Source organism: Neopelma chrysocephalum, unplaced genomic scaffold (assembly GCF_003984885.1).
Source record: "Neopelma chrysocephalum unplaced genomic scaffold, ASM398488v2 Primary Assembly neopelma1_150, whole genome shotgun sequence".
Lineage (NCBI taxonomy): Eukaryota > Metazoa > Chordata > Aves > Passeriformes > Pipridae > Neopelma > Neopelma chrysocephalum.
Window position 1 is genome coordinate 101,668 of NW_020897812.1, and position 22,221 is coordinate 123,888.

The 22,221-nt window shown below is 46.1% G+C and overlaps 1 protein-coding gene across 5 annotated transcripts in view; it reads right to left on the bottom strand.

Annotated features, from left to right (window-relative positions):
* The window catches only part of GPATCH8 (G-patch domain containing 8), a 53,188-nt gene that overhangs the window by 26,850 nt on the left and 4,117 nt on the right, over positions 1-22,221 (bottom strand). For 2 of the 5 annotated variants that reach the window (XM_027701180.1, XM_027701182.1), the window contains exons 1-3: positions 11,114-11,194; positions 5,273-5,290; positions 3,193-3,265 (exon numbers count right to left, since the gene is read on the bottom strand). Coding sequence is in view for 2 of the 5 variants with exons in the window: in XM_027701177.1 (XP_027556978.1) it covers positions 3,193-3,265; positions 11,114-11,188 (148 nt within the window). In the remaining 3 variants the exon portion in view is untranslated. The other 3 variants (XM_027701181.1, XM_027701177.1, XM_027701179.1) reach the window with 3 other exon arrangements.

A 22,221-nucleotide genomic window follows, 5' to 3' on the forward strand; every position in this document is an offset into this window, starting at 1 on the left:
ATTTGAATTCAGATTTCACTCAGCCCTCTCATTCCCCTTCTGACTTATGTAACTCCTGATTTATTCACAATCCTCGGGCTCATTTAGCACAGGACTTCACACGAAGGTCAGCCAGTGTTTTTAACCACATCTCTTCTAGTTTCATTTTACCAGCAAACCACAAAATTCTAGATTATCAACTCCACGTGTTCCCCTAAAGATAAAACAGGCTACAGTCACCATTTTCTCACTTGTCACAGCACAACCATCACATGTCTCTATGGAAAAGTGGCTCCCCAAGCCACATTTTCCAAAATAAAAAAGATCCCTGTCAACTGGCAACCCCCTCTTCTGCTTTTTCACATTCAGTGCCTGTTAGCAAGCTGAAGCACCATTTCCAAATATAACACAAGTTGTTTGTGGGGAAAAACAACACGAAAAACATCAGGAGAAGAGATGAGCAGAGGAATGACTCTGCTGAATTCGTTATGAGCATGTCTGAACCAGGATCCAGCAATGGTGTGGTCACAGTTGACAGCACTCCCCTGCCTGATGCTCCACTCAGCACATCTCCAATTAAATAAAAGATGCAGATGTTTCTTTCTTCCCCAAGTGGCTCAGCTTTCTCCTTAACAAGAGTTACACCACAAGGCAGCTGCTCCAGTGGGTACAGAACGACTCTGCTTCTGGAATTTTGCTGAGAATGAGCCACTTTGTACCACAACAGCACATTTTTATCACCAGCGACTGGCAAGTGTGATTTTAGGCTGTTCCAGATCCCACCCAGAGACAGCTCAGCACCCTCACCACAGGATTCCATCCACAGTGGGAAATTAGGATGAAGGAAGCCCTCCCAGGGGACAGTCCTGCAGAGGGAAGTTCTTGTTGGACAACACCACAACAGCCTGACTACAAGAAACAAACGTTTTTAACTGGCAAGTGTAACGTGGGATAACTTTGGGATTCACAGAACTAAAGAGGGAGCCCCAGTTCAGATGAACATCTAGAACCAAAAGTGACATAACAAAAATCAGCAAATTCATCCACTTCACTTTTAATTAAAGTGCATGGACAAAAGATGAATGCAATATGAATTGCATTTATGTAATCTCAGAAGTTTTGAGGGTCTGATGCAAGGGCTCCACATCCATAGCTCAGGGCTTCTTGAAGGGGTTCTGATTCTGCTGCACCTCCTCACTATAGCCTATTTCAGATTCTAGGCTCAAGCACAGCATGAACTAAGAAGAATTAACAGCATAAACACTCCTACATCTCTTTAGAAACCTCTCCTGGTCTTTTCCCAGCAAGGCAGTGTGGAATAGGGGAAGAACTTTCATTCTGCTCCTCCATCCTCAGCACACATCAAGTGACTTCACTCTTCAAACTCCAAGAATAAGATTAAAACTGGATGCAAATGTTTCCCTCCTGACATTTTGTATTTGGATTTTTGGGACAACTCATGCAAAAAGGTCACTGGATAATGAAATAAACACTCCCAACACGATCCTCACCAATGCCACAGGCTCTGGCTGCTCAGAACTCAGGGAGAAAAGCTGGAGCAGCAGCACCCCTCCATATCCTCTGCCTGCCCAGGACATGGGCTGGAGAAGCTGGATAGGGCACTGCTCCCCTTCCAGAAGGTCAAAGGCACGATGAAATTCCTGCCCATGTTCCAAAGCCTACGTTAGGGAGGTTTCAGCACTGAACTGGGTTTAACTGGATGGGTTATTTTTACTCCTGTGCTCCTGTTAACATGCAGGAGGAGCAGGACAGCCCTCCCAGCCCATCCCCACCACTTGGCCGTAGCTCCCAGACAGTTCAAATCACCAGAGCTTCAGTAATACGTGAGTAAGAGACGTGGAACAGCTTCAGTGCCGTGAAAGGCACAGTGGGAACATCTAAATGGGGACAAGTATCAAAGTGCAAATTCCTGCTGGGCCCTTGGGACACGGTGACACCACCACAGGCAGCCCTGGTGTGCTTGTTCCTGGGACAAGGTGACACCACCGCCCTCCTGCCCCAACTCCAGACCTCCAGTCCCATCATCTGTGTTCAATCCATCACATCAGTGCCAGCAGCACCTCGGGAACAGGTCCCTGGGCTGTGCTTTGGGATCCACCTGTGCCTGGGATAAGGCTTTACCTTGGTTCAAGTCTCTGTGTTTCCACACTGGTGACACACGGAGCAACAGGGCACCCAAAAGAGAAAACACACCCAGTTACATCCCGGGAGCCAAAGGCCAAGAGGTGACAGCTACAACCCCATCCTGAGGTTTGGCCCCAGCAGGGACATGACAGGACTGCAGTGCCATGCATGAACCAGAGGAATTCCAAGGAAACCCTGTTAGAGGAAGCCAGAAGCATTAACCACCAACACAGTCCTGCCTGAGAGGTTATAGAGCCTCAGTCCAGGGGATTAATGTGCATTCCCAGAGTTTGTTACCTCTCCACAGTCCTCCAACTGCACAGACACCCATCTCTAATGGGCTCACTCAGGGAATTCCAATTACAAGCCTCCAGGTCTTCAGACCACAGATATGGGAACATGGGTCAGTTACTCTGAGCTTCAAACACTTCCAGAGTTTTCTACAGAAATGGGATTTAGTGTCACAGGAAGAATTTAGGGTTGAGACAGCAGGAGGACAAGGTGTTCTGGTGCAACCAGCACTACAGTGTCCCAAGGAGATTGGCTAAATCCCTGACAAACATGCTGGGAACAGAAATAAGTGAAACCCATGACATCCTTGTGGAGAAACCAGGAGTGAGCCTCTCCCATCCACGAGAACCTTTGCCACCACTTCCCATCTTCAGGGGGCCCTTTACTCGCCTTCTAACGGCTTCTGACCCCTGAGAGCACACACAGATCATCAAACTACCTCCAATCTTTAATTCTTTTAATCCCAAAGCATCCAGCCAGCAGAGCATCATCCCAGTTTGGAAGCTGCACCACTCCCTGTTAGTGCGTAGGAAGTTAATCCTCCTCCCTCCGCAGTGACTCTCACACCACACACACGCTCACACCACGTCTAACCTGGACCAGCAAGTGAGGCAGCAGCTTCCACTCCCAGACTGCTAAATGTGAAACTTAACAGTGCAACTGTTTGGATATATTAATAATGGAAAGAAAATCTAATCTAGGAACAAAAAGCAGAGATCATTTTGTTAAAGACCAAGGCTGGTGTGGAAGGTTTCAGACACAGGAGACTGGACTTACCCTGCAGTGACTTTCCCAATCCCTGGCCCAGCTTCCAGCCATGTTTCTGGAGTAAGCGGTGTCCAATATTATCCTGACAGACAGAACAGAGAAAACAAACCAAAAATATTCCAATAATATATTCTTCGCTTCCCGCTGACATTTAAACATGTGATGAGCAAGAGATCTTTCTACATATATATGCATGCAAAAAAAATGCTACTGAAAAGGCAATAGATGCCCAATAAAAGGGAAAGACAAATGTCAAAAATTGCTGGCTAGAATTTTTCCAGGGGGATGGGTATCAGGGACGGTCACTTTCTGATGGTGTGCTGGGCAACTTTTGTGCATCACGTTTAAAATAAATAAAAAATAATAGTAATAATAAAAAAAAAGGCAATGTGGGAGAAAATAAAGTGTACCAATAAAAATTGACAGTAAAAAGCATAAAATCAAGCTATTTATACAATCATATCCATCACCTAGACAGCACCACTTAAGATTTTTTTGGTAAAGAAAATCTACAATGTGTTTAGTCATTTTGTTTGTGTGTCAGGCTTTTATAATACTGAGTAAGTTGTAAGTGCAAGACTGCCCCACCACTAGAAACCAAAACACAATCAGAGCAAAATCCAGGCTAGACTTGATTGGGTTTTTTTTATATATGTGTATATATATATATAAACTAGCATGCAGCCAATATTAAACTGAAAAAACAGTGAGGTTAGTAAAACAAAAAAATAAAATCAATTAAATAAAATGAGCTCAAGCACAGACTGGGTGATGCATTTCACATGTAAACTAACAAAAATACTAAGATGTTAGAATGAAACAGGCCTAGCAATAAGTTAACAGCAAGGAACCATTAGTGCATGTAGGGGAAACAATAAGCATAATGTCTCATCTTCCTAAACAAAAAAGCTATTTTGGAATAAGTGGAAAAGTACTGACGCAGCAATTAAGTGTCAGCTTTTGGAAATCGGGCTGAGCAAGGCTCAGGGGGGAAATTGTTGTGTTTTTCTGCAAGGTTTGTGCCCCCAGACAAAGACCAGAGCACTCAGGGCACCCTCCAACCATCTGAGCTGACAGCTCTGCCCTCGGTGACCAGTTTACCCAGTTAGAAGCAGTGACCAACTGCCAACTCAGCAAAGGAGGACTCTGGGCTGGGACCACGTTCACCTCCTAATCATAAAAAATAAAAATAAAATAGGCACTTGTTGGTTATTGATTCTCATAAGGCAAACAGCTTGAGATATACAGAAATATCCTGAATTATACAGGATCCATAACACTGAGGGTACATGGAACCTTAAAAAAGAATTATATATATATATGTATGCTGAAGGTTTCTTTAATTAAATAACCAAGTCATCAACAGAAACCAGAGTACCAGTGGTTTTGTCACTCCACAGGGTTTGCAGAACTTTGGTGAATCAGCTTGAAAGGCACAACCTTTCTAAAGATATTGGCTGCATGGATATATTTTTTCCTCAAAAATATGTTATCAAGCATAAAGTTTGGAATTTTTCCTGATATCCCAGTAAGGCACTGTCTGTCTGTATTTCTCAAGGAATAAGTGTATGTCTTTCCCATAGTACTGGCTCTCCCCCAGAACATAATTAGGGCCCCGTGGGGAAAAAAAAAATTGAACCAGGAGAAGTAAAGGAATGTCTGGGGATAAAAGCAATAAACCAAGATGGATTCCCACCACAAACACCACGGAAAGGACTGGGACTGTCTGTCTGCTGGGAAGAGGAGGAAAACTTACCTGCCCTGAGCACAGAGTGCCCAGTCCTGGAGCTCGAGGGGCTGGGATAAGGCACTAATTGTCCTACCCTGACAAAGGATCTTTGAATCCCTCTGTGCTGACAAAAATGGCTGCGTTTCCCCCCCAAAAAAAAACAAAGAAAAAAAACCAAAACCAAAACAAATAAAAAAAATAAAGAAATCCAAAGGACAAGGAGTACTTTGCATCTTGGCCAAGTGGAGATGAGACATTGTGCTGACTGTGTGTGTTATGAATGCACTAAAATAAAGACAGATGAAGCAGAACGCTATTCCAAAAGCAGTGCAAGTGGAGTGAAAGCATTTCCATACGAACCTGGCTTTAAAAACTGGGCTGTCAAAAGAACAGTTAAATGTAACACAAAGTAAGAAACTGTCCAATCACTAATGGTAGTTTTTTTTTTCTTTTGCTTTGTTTTCAATTCACTGCTTGCAAGTAATGTATTTATTAAAGAAGAGTGAAAGCATAAAATAAATTCAACAAGTCAAGACCAGCTGGGAGATTCAAGAGCGGTGTGTTGTGACTGACACAGTGAAGGGGGAAACAAATGTTAAAGGGAAAAAGAAAAATTTAGAAGGGTTATACACATTAGCACCACTTTTACAGAACCACTCAAGAGGATGGTCGCGAGTTGTTTGACATAAATTGGAATTATGCCTGAACATTGTCCTGTCTCAGTTCCCAGGAAGGGGGTGGTTTTCCCAGCCCAATTTTTTCCATTTGTTTGTTTACACAGTGGAGCTAATTTTAAATCCTGCTGAATTGAAATGGAACATCTTCTGTTTCGCTGAATAGGGAGGACAACTCTAGTAATTTAATAATAATATTTGAGCTGGGACCTGGTCATTAGTCTGCTCATTTCCAGCCACTTTCAGTCTCCTCCCTCCTTTTCCAATGGCTCTCCTCTGACAGAGGCAGACTGACAGAACTGCTCTTCAGTGCAAATGCTGCCCTAAAAATGAAATGCTGGAAGGCCAGGCTTGCTGGGCTCCCATGTGGGGCCAGTCTGTAGAGCCTGGGGAGTAGCCAGGGGTACTGGGACCAAAATTTGACATGGAGCAGCGAATGCTGCAACAGCCAGCAGCTTTTTTCATTTAAATTGCATTTTTAAGTGACAGTTCTGTAAAAGTACAGCCTCTTTCACATAGAAAAGATGGGTTTTTTCACAGAAAACTTCCTGTCCATGTCAAAGGCTGTCATTCCCTTTGAACAGACTATCCTCAGCTGCAGCAGTTCTCCTACAGAAGAGCTGCACTGATGCACAGAAATGCCACAGCTGAGGAGGGCTGGCACGAGTCTCCTCACTTTCTTCCTCTGCCATCCTGGAGCTCCCTGTGTTACAGCCACAATAAAAACTATTGAGGCAGCCAAAACAGGTGTCCCAGTAGGTGTCTGAGTGAGCAAGGGGGCTCTCCTGTACCACCCAAGGGGGTGGGCACCCAGCTGTGGGGGCTGTGGGTGCTCCATGCAGGGAGAGCAGCTCTGGGTGGAACAACTCACACCCCCCAGCATTATCTCACCCCTCTGGAGCTGATCACCAGTGATCATTTCTATTTACAGATGGAGAACTTGGCATTAATGACAGAGCATAACTTTTCCAAAGGGTATAGGAAATGCAAGGTCTTGACTGCACGAAACCCTCGTGGAGCTGGGGAAAAACCCCATCCAAAGTGAGAGGCTCCACCAGCTCAAACTGGGCTCCTCAATTCCCTGTCCTGTGCCCTCACAAGATGCCCTTGGTTGCTTTCCACAGGGATCAGTGATTCCTAAGTGGGATATCCCCAGCAGAAACTTCTGACAAAGGTTCTGGCCAACAGGAAAAGAAATTGCTTCAAATTCAAACATCTGTAGAAGAACGCAAAGGTTTTGGTGATGCCTGTGGGGTGATGCTGCATTATGGATAAACCACAGCACTAATTTTGCCTGACAGGTTTTCCATGAGATCCCCAGGGATTGTATCTCCACTGCCCACCCCGGCACGGGCAGGAACCATTCGTCTCTTGAGTGGATTGTAAGCTGTGCTCACTGTGTATGGAGGAATCTATAAGCAAGGATCGGATGCTACTGGGTGAACCCATGCAAACAAGAGGTTGAAAAGATTCCCAAAACAAAACCTAGAGCTCACTACAGATGACACAATGAAGACCAGAGAGAAAAGCCAAATAGTAATGCTACACCATTCAGCTTCCAGAAGCACATTATTTATAGCGCTGTCCACATATGGCTGCTGCTAAATGTCAAATCAGCAGCCTCATCAAATGACACTTTGGAACTAGTGGAGTCCACAGATCCGTACAGATTTCCAGTGCGACACAGCCCGGCCCCAGCTCGGCCAGGCTCCAGCAGCCCGTGGTGTCAGACACCACCGACTGCAGCCTGGGACGTGGGGAGCTCAGGGACCTCCTCTGTGCCCCAGCAGCATTAGAGAGAGGGGAAAGGACATTTGTTAGTCAGGACAAGGACAAACTAACAAGCTCCAGGGTGAGTGGGGGGTTCCCAGTGTGGCCTCCAACCTGCAGCGGTGCCGGCACGGGTGGAGCCCTGACACTGCCTGCAGGGGACCAGGGCTGCTCCCGGGGGGCTCTAGGGGGGTCTAGTGCTGCCTCCTACTCCATCTGCACTGCTGGGACGAGGCAAACCAGGAATCCACAGCGAAGAGATTCGATAAACAAGTAGAGATAAGGAATTAACGTGAAGAAAATCTGGATTCTGTTCAAGCTGCAATACTTTGTGACTTCCCGTTCGGGTACCTGAACTCGGTGCACTCAAAATACTTCAGAACAAACACATGCAGCTTCTGGGATCTAAAAAAAGGGTGAAGTGCTCTGATTTTTCAAGGACATCAGACAGCAGTGGTTGCACTGACGTGAACAGCCAGTGTAAGTGCAGCATCTTTCAAACCACAAGAAAAAACGTTACTTGTGGGGGGAAAAAAAATTATCAGTATTTGCAGCTCTGAAGAGTCCATTGATATGAAATATTTTCTTCAATTTAGTAATGGAAAATAGCTGGCACTCGTTCAGGTCCATGCCTAGCTCCTGGCAGCTCTGTTTTCCATAAATGTACTCTGGTCAGAGTCGCATGTTTCAGTCCAGACATCTTTGGCCTAAACTCGCTGTACACAGCAGGATTTCCACAGGAACAGAAACACCAGTAGGCTAATTGAGGACACGTTTCAACATTGTAATGATCTGTAGACTCCCAAAACCTATTTTTCCAGCCACCTTTGAGTTGCATGCTGTAGCAGTACAGTCAGCACCTCTCAACAGATAATGCTGCAGAGATGGATCTCACGTCAGCTGGGAATGTCGCTCGGACACGGCACGGGAAACCCTCCACCCCAGGATCTCCAAGCACAGCTACCTGTGGGCTTTGGAGCATTTCCACGTCACTAACATGTGGGAAGCTGCATTTAAGAGAATATATTTAATCCACCCTTCACTCTGTAGAATAATCTTAACCTTCTAACTGGGAAGTGCTTTGATCTGCCGTGGCTTTAAACACAGGATGGTTCATCATCCAAACTGTTTCCACACTGTGAGGCAGAGGCTCACTCATGACTCTGAGCAGATTCCTTGGAAAAGGCCAGTTGGATTGCTAACAGAGAACTGGTAAACGATTATAAACCAATTTGTTAATATTGAAATATAATTGAAATAATATTTAGATGTGCGGTAGTTTCAAAATATAGACTCGCCCTTACTCCTTCCCTCTCAATTTCAGCTCTGGGCGAGCAAACAGCTTAAAATACAAGAAGAAAAAAAATTATAAAAAAGCAGAATGAACATCCCTTTCCCGGTGAAAAATCTTGCAGGAGAGGTGCCCCACTGAACCCTGTCGAGAAAACTGTTCCTTCTGTTAATGTGTGTAATCTGCCAATTCAAAAAGCACAGTGGTCATTAATAGTGTGGAAGGAAAAATCACCTCCACAGGTGCCAGGAAACTTGACACTCACCAGATGGAGAGTTTCTTTTAAGAACCAACAATGTATTCTGCAAAGACCATGTGAGGATGAACTTCAAAAGTGACCAGGCTGTTCCTGACACTGGGCTTGTCCATGAGGCCAAAAAACCACCCCATGCAGCAATGACAGCTTTGAAATCCTGGGACAAGGACACTGGCACAGCTGCCCAGGGCAGGGTGGAGTCACCATCCCTGGAAGTGTTCAAAAAACGCCTGGATGTGGCATCTGGGGACATGGGTTAGTGGTGGCCTTGGCAGTGCTGGGGGAATGGTTGGACTCAATGATCTTAAAGGGCTTTTCCAATCTTAATGACTCTGTGATTCTCTTATTACAGACAAAAGAAGAGTGAAACAAACTGTATTTTGAAGAAAAATTTGAGGTTTTAACTCCTCCTCCTCCCAAAACAAGATATTCTCTTGTACTCTTTATCCAACTGTTTTCAAATACAACCATTAGGCTGAACTGTACCTAGCAAAAAGTTGTAAAGATTAATAATGTCCTGACATTTGGATGGTGAGAGAGATATATATATGAATAAAATATTACAGCCATAATTTAATTTAACTTTGCTGCTGCAGTTCAACATTAATCAAACTGCACAAAGCATTACTCCTACAGATGATGTGAAGTGCACTGTGAGCCCACACACCCTCACTGCTGGGCCCAGGGCACCTGCTCATGGTTTAGGCATCATTCCCTTTGGAACACCAAAGATGTGATCTGTGACCCCTTCTACTCCTCTCTTTGGGAAAACACTTTTGGAAATCAGGTAACCAGTCTAGTCTGCGAGCAGCATTTGAATATTTTGAAATTCTAATTTCTGACGTGGCCCAGAGTAGGCTACCAACAAGTATTTCCCATTACATTTACATCAGGAATCCAGCTTGGCATTTTAATTACAATCACCAGGTAAGATTGAAGCATTCAGGAGAGCTTTGGGTAGGAATTCCCATCTCTGCAGCATTATCTCATGCGTCATCAATTACTGCCATGCCTAATTCTAGCATCATGCCAGCACATTAAGACAGTAGGTACTATATGCAGTGTTCACTGGACCAGAAGAACAGAAATAAGAAGGGGGAAAGGAAACCCTAGAGAAGAAATTAAAAAAGGCAGACCGTGCAATACAAACCAGATCATGGCTGCTTAGCTAATATGGGCCAACTGCTGCGGAAGAAAAACGTCGAACACCCCAAGTTGTGTAAATTTTTTTGGTAAACATCTAAACACGCACACAAACACACACAACACCAACCTACACACCAACGAGAAATAGAGACTGAGCTGCTGCTAACACTTAGTGCCTCCTGAGGGCTGACTACGGGGGAGAAACTTTCAGAATTTATCGGGGGAAAGAAACACTTGACAAGTTAATTTCTTAACAAAAATCTGGGCTTAATCAGAATGCTGCTAAGTGTCCCTGGATTATTCACTACAAGCTTTCTAGTTTCTGCAAGAAACTGAAACTGAAACTCAGCGTGCCAAACTTGGGTCCAGTTTAGGCTAAACAAACTCAGTTTAGGCTGAACAAGCTACTGTGCCTAAAACAGCAGAAGGGGCTTTGCAAAGAGCAAAAGAGTCAAAAAGCTCCTTTTTTTTTTAGCTCCAAAAAGCTTAAAAAGGTAAAGTTAAATAAAACTTAATTTTTCCCCGTCTTATGGGGGAAAATATATTCCACACCTAATTAAAGGTAAAGCAACTTCACAGAAAGGCTCAGGGCAGTTTCAGCTCTGTAGGGAAGGACTGCTGGACTAACACTGATTCCTCTCTCCACACTCCAGGTGTCGTTCTAACACTTTTACACACCAGTAGTTTTCCAAAAATATAAACTACAAAGGAGCAAAATACATTTAACTACACTATTCCATCAGGTTTGCATATGAATTAAACTGATCCTTCAAAGAAAAGTATAAAAACTTAAAATAAATACCTATGAATGAATGTATTATTTTAATTAAGTCCTGAAATATCACGTCGAGCTCAAATTTAAACTCACCTATGGTTTTAGAACTACTTCAAGATTAAATCCCAGGCCCACTTAAGCTCAGCATGCAATTTACCACCAAAAATTAACCCTGACTGCCACCAAGGTGCCCACTCCTCTGAGATTTGACTGCATTCACATCAAGTACCATCCGATCACGGCCCAATTCCGGGTGGGATGGGGGTGCTGATAAGTGGGGGGGTCTTACCGATTCGATAGGCTTGTCTAGAGATGCCTGTTCTATCTCCAGGTGCCCCTCTTCATACTGATCAAAGTGATTGCCCTGCAAGAGAAAACAAGGGTCAGCTCTCACAGCACAGAACACGTTGCCAACAGTTTCGTTTTGGGAGTCAGGTTTGGCTACAGTGATATATTTTATGTAATTTTGCTAAAAAATAAACTTGTTAAACACAAGCTCAACTCAGTATATCAGCTATAAGGACAAAAAAAACCCCTAACAAATAAGTCAACTTGATGATAATCATAAATTGTAGAAGTTGGCAAAACATCATACATTTACACTGACAATACTTCTGGGGTTTTTTCTTAAGAAAGTCTGTGAAAACACTGAGCACAAGCAGCAGTGCCAGCCTGGAAACCACACAGGACAAGAAGCAGCAGGAATTGACCCTCCCACCACTACAAAGGGCTTTTGCAAGGCTTTCCCGGCAGCAGGAAATCCAAACTGCTCCAGGGATACATGTGATTTCACACACCTTAAATCAACTAAAACTCACAGTGGTACCAAAGGAAACCTGTCCCTGTGCCCACAGTGCTTGTCCATGGTTTGGAACAGCCCTTCCCACAAATTTAGGTGGCTGCACAGTGATCTGGCAGTGATCTGTCCATGGGAGTGATCCCCCAACATGCCACACAGTCTTAGTTTTGACCTCAAACAACCTCCTCCCCCACCAGCTGACCACCATCCCCCAAATGGCAAAATTGGATCTTCCCACTTTTTTGGCTGGATAATGAGCACACAGGATTCCTGAGCTGGGAAGGCAATGGCAGCCCTGTCCTCCAGGATGACCGATGGTGCTGGAACACACCAGGGAAGGGCCATTTCAGGAAAAACAAACATCTCTGCTGCAGCTCTGCCATAGCTTTCGAGGTTTCTGAAGCCTCAAATTCCTGAGAGTGCAAACATGGTGAACCATTTTTGGCTGTTCAACAGGTCCGTGATGTAACAAATCCACATGAGCACAGACCTGGAAAGGGAAAACTCGGACTTCCTAGCTATAAACCCAGAAGGAAAGAGGAGAGATTCCTGCAGCTGGGATGAGCCAAAAGCCATTGAAGGGGGTTGTTTCATCAGGCTCGCCTACATTCCCAGGCTCTGCTCAGCATCACAGGAACCCCAGGAGGTGCCAATCCTTGGCTGTCACCCTCTGCTCCTCCCCCAGGCCCCCCAGTGCCACTGGAACCTCCAGCTGCTCAGTGCACTCCAAAACCCTGGCAGGTTTCATTTGCATCCCAGCTCCACAATCACTTGGAGGAGGAACACACACACCACTGCCAAGAGAAACACGTTCTCACCCTCCTCCCTTCTACCAGCACCAACTTTTCCTTCTGCAGGAATCTTAATGGAAGCCGGCACGTCAAAGAGCAAACTGCCGTTAACTGGAATATCACAAGCCTCCCAAAATCCTCTAGAAGGAGCGTTTGCATCCAGCAATGCAAATCTGCAAGAGACCATCCTGACTGAAACCTGGTGCCAAGAGAACATGCTTTGATGCTGGTGCCCCAACTTCCAGCCCATCCATCATCTGGAGTCCCCGGCAGTAATTCATCCCGGCCACGCTCTGCTCCCAGGCGGCATCTTTCCCACGGCCTCTCCAGAGCAAATTTGGGGCTTAATCTGCAGGCAGAAATACACTCCCAGCTTTTTTTTTTGTTGTTTTGGACAGCCTTCAAGGAACAAGCTGAAGGCAAACTTACCATGCACGAGCAGTCGCTGGGCTGCTTTAAAAAGCCAAAAACCCCCGGGTGTGGATGGACAGACTGTGCGTGGCAGTGCTGAGGAGTCGGGGAGCCCAGCACGGAGCAGACACCACAAAACCTGCCCCAGTGGCCCAGGGACACGGCCCAGACTCCCAAAAAAACAGCACCCAAGAGAACAAGAGCAGCCAGGAGTGCACATGCTGCTTACACCGGCAACAACACAGAGCTAAACTTCATGTGTTTGAAAATTAAACCCATGTAACATTAATTAACACTTGAAACCCTCTCAGCACAAAGCAGACACCTCCTTTCACTCGCTGCCTGCAGGTAGCTCAGAACACGTCACTAAATTACCTGGAACAGGCAAAATATTCCTGCCCACTCCCTGGCTCCTGCAGAGCACTGCCTGCCAAGACACTGAGAGCTGTTTTCACCAAGGCAAGGGTCAACCCCAGTTCGAGAGCAGCAGGTCTGGCTGCTCTGAGGCTTCACTACTCGCTTTCTCAGTGCTTAAAACAACATCTCCTCCCAGAAACTGTGCAAAAGGCTGAGCACTCCCTGTGCCACAGCCGGGGAATGAGAGAGCAAATAAACCATTCTCCCCAAGCTCTGGTGATCCCGCCACTACCCACTCCATATATTTTGAGGGTTATTTTAGATATTTATATTTTTGGGGGGTTTATTATCTACTTGTTCCTGGTAACAAGTAGGGATGGGTTGCTTGTTTTTACAAAGAGCAGCAACACTAACATCAGAATTTTCCGTAGAGGTGCTGCCTGTCTCCTGGAATTCATGGGCACACAAATGCCAGCAAGCACAGGGGACAGGCCCCATGGGAATGCTGACAACCTGATCCTGTGGCTGTTTCAGGCTTGGCAATTCCAGGCTTCAGGATAACCAAGTGTCCAAAATGAGCTGAAATCAATAGTCATCACAGAGACTGCTCTTTATTTATCAATACTTAAAATAAATGATAAAGGAATTTTTTCTTTCCACCATTAAGTGACTCGTCCTGGAAAAAGGCAAGTGGACAATCCAATGGTCACAGTGGGGTTGGATTTTTGGGGGTGTTCAGGCTGGTGGTGCCCAGTGAGGGAGGAGAAAAATGGTTCTATGGCCACAACAAACAGCTCATTAAGGCAACACTCTCTGCCACTGTGGGGATCCCCAGGTCTTCTGGAGCTGGGACTTGGGGGGCTGGAGGCAGCACAGTCTGTCCCCTTGCTTCCTCATCCCTGGAGCTGGCTAAAGAACAAGTTGGGGGGAATTCCATCTGTTTTCCCTCTTTTGCAATCCTTCAGCCTGGCACATCGAATGGATCCATGTAACACTTCTGTTTTGCTGTACCTTTAGACAATGAATCAGAGGAAGACAAAATACTTTTAACATTTAAATCTAACAATTAATTAAGCTCTAAACGCTGAATGTTGAGAATAAACTACATTTCTGGCAAACATGAACCACAAGCACAGACCACATTTCAGTATGATTTTGATCTGTGTCTTTTGCAGACTTGAGGGATGATTCCCTCTTCAGAGGAAACCTGTAGGTGAAAAGAAGGATTCAATCCCTACAATGCCCCTCCATTTTACAGCTGCCTGTATCAGGCTCTCTCACTTCTGCTTTGTGAAACGAGATGTGTTGCACTGTCCCTTCCTCACAGACACTCCCTCCATCCACCCTGAAATACCAGAGCAAATTCAATGAGAGGCTTCCACGTAAGCAGCATTTATTGCTCTCACTTTGCGCTACCCCCGCTGGTGCTTCACTACAACCACACTGAAATTCAATATATTTCACTGCTTCATGAGGAACAAGGACAAGCCTCCAACATCTAAACACTCCTCACACACCACTTGGCTCCTTGCTGCACTTGTCTCCAGGAGCCAACATGTTTGTGCCCTGTGATTTTTTGTGTAATATCATCTGAACTTTGGCTCACTACCCACTCTGGTTACTCAGTCACATGTTCTCTGCTCTCTCCCCCACTTTCCCATTGTTTGATCCTTGCCTGAAGCTCTTGGCCAAACCTTAAGTCCTGGAGCCCTCACACGCTGAACCGTTGAGTTATGAACACGGCATTTGAAAAATCAACCAACAAAAGCTGCCTCCATGCAGGGTTTCAGACCCCTGTCCTCCCTTATTTGGACTGGAAATACTTCAGAGCCCTGGTCCAATAAATGTAATTTTGTCCCAGATTAAACCCAGTGGAGTCACTGCATTTCCTGGGACAATTCACAGCTCAAATTCAAAGCTGCTGCTTTCCTGTTCACAAGATCCCAAATGTTTTAACAGTGAGACCCAGTTGGTACCATTAAAAAAAGAATTTAGGACCTTAATTACACTTTCATTCCAAAATCATTAGTGGCAAGAATTGCTGCCAATAAATGATTCAGTGAAAGTGAAATGAATTGTTGATTTAAGCCCATTTATCAAAGTTTAATATCACAGAATTCACTCCCTCCCCAACACAAGGCACCTTTCCAGGAAGGTGGGCAAAGACAAAGCACATAAGGACACACAGAAATTACCGGGAGGGGAAACCCTTCCAAAGAATCTTCACGACAAGGCAGAAGAAAATCTGCTCCCTCTCACACCCCAAAGGTTGTATCCCAAACCAGAGCAACTCGTGGGCACTGCCTGCATTCCTAAGTCACCTAAAGCATCACCAACACAAAGGGGAAGGAATGATGAGTCACTTCAGCAGCTTCAAGGCCATCAGACCGCCCTGGACATTAATCACTGGACTGCTCCCTGCGATGTGTCTGATCACAGAACACAGAGCACATGAAGATGTCAGCCAGCAGAACACATCCCACACAGTGCCCATTCCTGACAGGAATTAGTGCTTTCCCTAATGAACAGCCCTAAGTTATCCGTGTGTTATCCCAAAAGCCTCCAGCCCAGCAGCTGGGCCGGCGCTGGGAACACGGCGCTCAGCAGAGATGGGAACAGGCTCCAACAAAGGAGCAGGACAGTGGAGATGGGAGTGCAGGGTTTTCCTCTCAGGATGCTTCCCTTCAGCTCCATCGGAGCTCAGCCACACCAGCCTGGTGGTTATTAACACCAAAGATGATGATGTGAGTTACAAAACCCAGCAGAAGTCCAGCAGGAAGAGCCCAGAATGGGAAAACCTGTGGAAAGCACTGCCTGCTCCCCAAACCACAGGGACAGCGCCTTCAATGGAGGAAAATAAGGAAAGATTCTGGCATAAAACCCCGTGGCTCTGCCTGGGAGCATTAAACCAGGGATGGCCGGGGAGGGAACAGCCAGAATGCAGCTGCTGAGACGTCACAGCAGAAACAATCTATTTATGTCCCTGCTGGATTTCAGGATGGGCTCAGGAAGGCACTCCAAGGCTGGTTCGCGTGACCAGGACAATAACAATCGAAATAAAGTAATTTTGCAGAAAAGCCTTGACTATACTCACTGGTATTATTCCTTAAATGCACTGGAAAAGAGCACAGCATGATCGTGATTGCTTAACTGCACTTGAAAAGAGCACAGCGTGCTTCCTTAGATATTCAAAAATTAGTTTTACGCTGGGAGAGTTATCAGAAGACGACTCAAAAAAATCACATTTATACTGCATTTACTCTAGAAAATGGAATTTTAAAACACAAAAGCAAATCAGCACCACTTCTGCATATCCTATTTATTCATCATTTCAATCAATAAATCTTAAACTCTAAAAATATTAAGTCAAGCAATAAAATTTAGGGTTGTTACCCTCAAGTCCCACTTGAAAACATTTAACCAAGCCCACTCCCCATTCCCGAAAGCCCTGCAGCCATTAGGCTGTGAACCAGCAGCTGAGACACCAGGAATATCCACAAAGAGAAATGAGTACCCACAAAAAAGCCTGTTTTCTAGTGTGGATAAAGTCAGGGCAGACTGTGTGAGCTCCAGATCCCGGAATATTTTGCTCCCGGAGCTGGGAAGCACAGCTGACATTTCCTGCAGCCCTCCCGGGATGGGTCGGCACAGATGCAAGGTCTGAGCTCAGGGAACCGAAGCAGCATCTGAGCACAAGTGAGCAAATGCCAAAATCCTCCCTCCCTGCACACAAACGGCACCTTCCCGAGCAGGGGGAAAGAAATATCCTGTTAAACGTACAGTTTTCTAAAGGAGAAGGAGCAGTTGCAAGACCTTCAGAAGATAAGGCACCTTATAATCCTTTCCCTTTTCCCAAAGCTGGCTCCTGGCACTCCTGCAAACACTGCCCAGCCAGGACACCCGTGAGAACACTGCCTGTCCACCACCAGTGCCACAGCCAAGCCAGGCTCAGGAATTGCTCTGCTGGACCTGCCTCTTTCCTGAGCAGGAATGTCAGCAAACCATCGACACTTGTCTCGTTTTGTACTTGCTCCTCTTTTTACAAACCTTTCTGGCTGGAGCAGCTGTTTCCAGACCCTCCGGTTTCACTTCCCCACACGCTGCCCAAGGGGGAGACAAACCAGCACCTGCAGCTGAGAGGGACACGTGGGACACACAGGAGAATAAAAACCCACTCCAGGCACGGATGAATTGTGAGAGGGAGGAGTGACAAGGTCTGCCAGTGCTCCTCTGATTTTGTTTTTGTGGGGCTCTATCCCTGCCATCACACTGACCTCAGCAGAGAATTTCAGCCAAGAGAGGGAGAGGGACGGTGCTAAACCCAACCCCAGCTCACCACGACTGATTAAGTGTTTGTCACACACAATCAAAATGTAACGGGTTTATAACATCTCTGCAAGACCCACACGGCCCTGCACACACTGACTACAGATCACAGCAGTAATTCCTGCTGCCCTTTCCAGCTCGGCAGGACCTGATGACTCCATAGGATGGAGGAGCTCCAAAACATAATTGATGCAGACAACCGTGTTGATGTTTAGAAATCCATCCAGAGAATTCAAAAACAACTCCAGGAAAGCGTAGCTTAGATCAGTTCTTGAATATTCATCATGCACCCAGGAGAAAATACATGTTCAAGACCAACATGCTCCTAGAAGGTAGATCCATCCAACCCTGGAAACTTTCTTGGATTAATTTTAAAGGCCACGTGGGTTCTCAAAGCTATAAAAAGCAATACAAAAGCAATTTTGTACTGGCACCTGGAAAGCCTTTGTTAATGCTTCCCAGAACAAAACCATCCTTTTTCCTGTTGTTCCCTGCAGTGTCTGTAAAGACACACACAAAAAAATAATCAGTGATCCTTTCCAAACCACACAGAGGTGAAACATTCCCAAACAACACGTTCTCACTGTTAAAAATCGCTTTCCCAGTCCCTTCCCTGTAAATAAGCAATACAAGAGGGAAGCACGGACACAGCACATCTGCACACCCCCCAAAACAGCTGAATATTTACAGTCAACATCTTGTGAAAGCTGCAGCAAAACCTCATTTTCGGCAGACACACACATCAATTATTCTGAGAGTACTTAAGAGGAAAATCCTCTCAAGTCAATACAACAAAAGCAATCACTTGAGACTCGGAGATGAATTTAAATTGGCACCGTTTGAAAGAAACACCTTGGAATTGCACGCTGAGAAGCTGATGGCACCTTTTGTTTACCAAACTAAAAATTAATTTTGATGGCAAAGCTCTACCTGCTAAGTCCAAAAACACTGAAAAACCACTCACCAGATCTGGTTTAAACCAGGAAAAGGTGCCTATGAACACCCACTTAGAGCTGTCCAAATAAAAACACATTCTACAGATAAACAGCTTGTACCACAAGGAGTGGGAGCCAGAGGCAAGTCCCTGCTTTGCATAATTTGGCACCAAACAAGAACAATTCCATGTCTTCCAGATTCCTTCTGCTGCACCAACGGCAGCTGGGGATCTGTTCCAGCACACAGGGATGCTCTGCAGTCCTTCACGGCTGCACCCCAGAGCATCAGCACTGGCCTCACCCAGCTTTCTCTTTGCCATTTCTTAACACACCTCGATGCAGAAGGTGCTGCAGCTTCCAGCACCCACATCTTCATGGCTAAGCAGGACTTCCAAACAATCACAGAGTCATGGAATGGGTTGGGAAGGACCTTAAAGACCACCTCATTCCACCCCCTGCCATGGGCAGGGACACCTTCCACTAGCCCAGGTTGCTCCAAACCCCGTCCAACCTGGCCTTGGACACTTCCAGGGATCCAGGGGCAGCCACAGCTTCTCTGGGCAACCTGTGCCAGGACCTCCCCACCCTCACAGGGAAGGATTCCTTCCCAGTATCCCATCTATCCCTGCCCTCCGACAGTGTGAAGCCATTCCCCCTTGTCCTGTCCCTCCATCCCTTGTCCCCAGTCCCTCTCCAGCTCTCCTGGAGCCCCTTTAGGTCCTGGAAGGGGCTCTCAGGTCTCCCTGGAGCCTTCTCTTCTCCAGCTCTCCCAGCCTGGCTCCAGAGCAGAGGGGCTCCAGCCCTCAGAGCAACTCTGTGGCCTCCTCTGGACTCACCTCATCAGCTCCATGTCCTTCCTCTGCCGGGAGGCAGCTCTGCAGGGGGGCAGAATGGTAGGATCCCCCCCTCCCCTGCTGCCCACGCTGAGGGGCGAGCCCAGGACACAGGGGGTGTCTGGGATGCCAGAGCACATTGCTGGGGCACGTTGAACTTCTCATCAACCAACATCCCAAATCCTTCTCCTCAGGGCTGCTTTCAATCCATTCTCCCAGAGTGCTTGGATTGCCCTGACCAAGGTACAAGACCTTGCATTTGGCCTCGTGGAACTTTGTGCTGTTCCCACAGAACCACCTCTCCAGCCTGTCCAGGTCCCTCTGGATGTCCCATCCCTTCCCTCCAGCGTGTGACCCCACCAGACAGCACAAGGGAAAGAGAAAAAGCCCTGATGGGACAGGGTGCTAATCATTTCATATTTAGGGTGTAATTTATTTACCACTACAAACTTCCAGCTTCCTGCCTTCTTTTCTTTCTTGGTGTGGTGTCTGACTCAACAAAGGATTGTTTCTAAACCAAAGCATCGCAGAAAATCTCACTCAGGAGCACATTAACTGCATTCAAACCCCATTCAGTGCTTTTATCAATGACCAGAGGACACCAGCTCAGTCTGCAGATCAGGAAGCCCAACAAAGGGTGAGTGCACGATGTGTTTGCACAGAGCAACCCGACCCCGTGTAAAAGTCCCCAACACCACGTCTGCTTTCCCAGAGCCCTGTGCAAACACAGCCACAGCACAGGGCTGCACCCAGCAGGCAGCAGAAATCCCACTTAAAACCTCCTCATGCAACAGAAAGGATAAAAATACAGTCCAAGGGTGTGCAAGAGAGGAATAAAGCAGTAAAAAAGACATTTATCTCTGGATGTTATACAGATAAGAGTCTACTCTAGACTCCTCTGTGTTAGTTTTATAGTCACAAGTGTGGACAATTTAAGATGCAGAAAGCTGTAACAACACAAAGGGGAAATGCCCTACTATAGGAGAATTCAGAGGTCAGGCTGTTAAGGTTCTCAGAAGAAGCTAAAACTGAGCAGAAATGCTATATATGCCCTCATACAAGAGGAGACAGCATAGTGATGATGTGTGCTTTGGCAAAGCAGAGAAGGACATAAAAAACAACAATGAAAAGCTGAATATAATAAAATCTACAAGAAGAATTAAGGAAAATGAACATTTCCGAGACCAAACGACCAGAACAATCTACCAAGGAAAATGTTCCCCATCACCAGTTGCCTTCAAGACAGAGATACTGCAGCCAAACATCAACTCCTGGACTCAGAGTGGGATCAAACGATGGGAATTGAAGGCTAAGTGATACCTGGATGTTTGAATGGCATCCTGATATCGACTTCTGGCTTTAAAACTGTGAATGGCCAGAATCTCAAATTAATTGCCCATAGAGCTGCTTGAAGGGGGAAATTACCAAGAATCACCACAGATTTTAAACTGTGTGGTAGGAGAAAAGCCTCAGCTGAGGAAGTGCTGCCCAAGAACTGCAGTGGTGCTTTTTATCTGATGAACTCCTGAAGCTCTACATCCCCAGACAGTGGGTGGCTGGAACCTGGTTAGGAGGGTGGGTTTTGTTTTGCAGGGGGTGACTCAGAAGCAGCTGAGGTAGCTCAGACATGGTTTGTGGGGCTGTAGAAGAAAGTGTTTCCTTTCCCATTCACTCGGCCTCGGCACTGGAGAACAGACAACACAGAGTGGGGAGAGGCACAGCCAAGACAGGAAAGAAGGTCTAAATAAAATTAACTCACCACCTGAGTCCCAAAAGTGCACACCAAAGTTCAGAACCTCCTGTGATGTTCTAAAACTGGAACCAATACTTCTTGATCTACTTTATAACACTTTCCCCCAGTCTTCTCCTCCCTTCCTCACTCACACTGGGAGGTAAAAAAAACAGTCACAGTTCTGCTGTTCCAGCTTTGCTCAGCTGAGAGGTCAGAGCGTCCTGCCAAGGAGGTAAGAGCCATATTCCTCCTGTGCTGGGCCCACACCAGAAATATAATCCCAATCTAATGAAAAATGAGCATCTCCAAACAGTATGAACAGATTTTTTTAAAATCTCCGATTAATTCTTCAGTTAGAAAACAGCCCATGGAAAAGGCTGTCTGACTGCTTGCAGCTACTCCTGCCAAAGGCAAATTCACACTCCAGGATCTTGGATCCATTGGAAGCGTAACACATTTTGCAGAGAGATTCCAATCCTCGTTCCCCCACATTAAGTTTTTCTTCTCCCAATTAGTCAAGGCAGACGAGACAAAATGACCCCATTTATCTCCTTGCAGCGCAGAGAGGAGCCATCAGCTGCCTGTGCCACCTCCTCCCGAGCAGCCAGGCCTGCTGAAGGACACGGAAAGCAAATGCACTTCCCTCAGGCAGCACCTGGGAAGTGATCTGGAGCTGCAGCCAGAGCACACGCTCATTAAGGACGGGTTCAAACCCTCCCAGCTGTCCTGCAAAGCGCTGCCTAAGCTGCTTGGGAACACAACTTATCCCTGACACTCTGCCAATTAAAAAGCATAAAATCCCCATGCCAGCAGCACTCAGCTCAACCTGCTGGAAGCAGCAGCGGCGATGTGCTGGGTTAGCTGTTCAAATCCTTTGCAGAGGGGGAAAAAAAATCCCACCTATCCTCTTGGAATAAGCAGGAAGAGCCGAGCTGAGGTTCGGACTGGCTACACTTCCACCCAGTCAGGAAAACCAGGTATTCCTGCTGGGTGGAAGTGTTGTCCTATTGTGCAGACTACACAACAGTAAAAAACCCTGAGACAGAACAGCCTGTGTTCCGTCTGGCTAATGATGCCAGTAAGTGCAATGTACGTAGGAAGAGGAAATTATTGTACACATAGACACATATGGCTCGTGATATTTCTGCTTCAACAATGGAAAGGAGAGAGAGGCAGCAAGAAAACATTTTCTCAACATCTGGGAGTAAGTGGG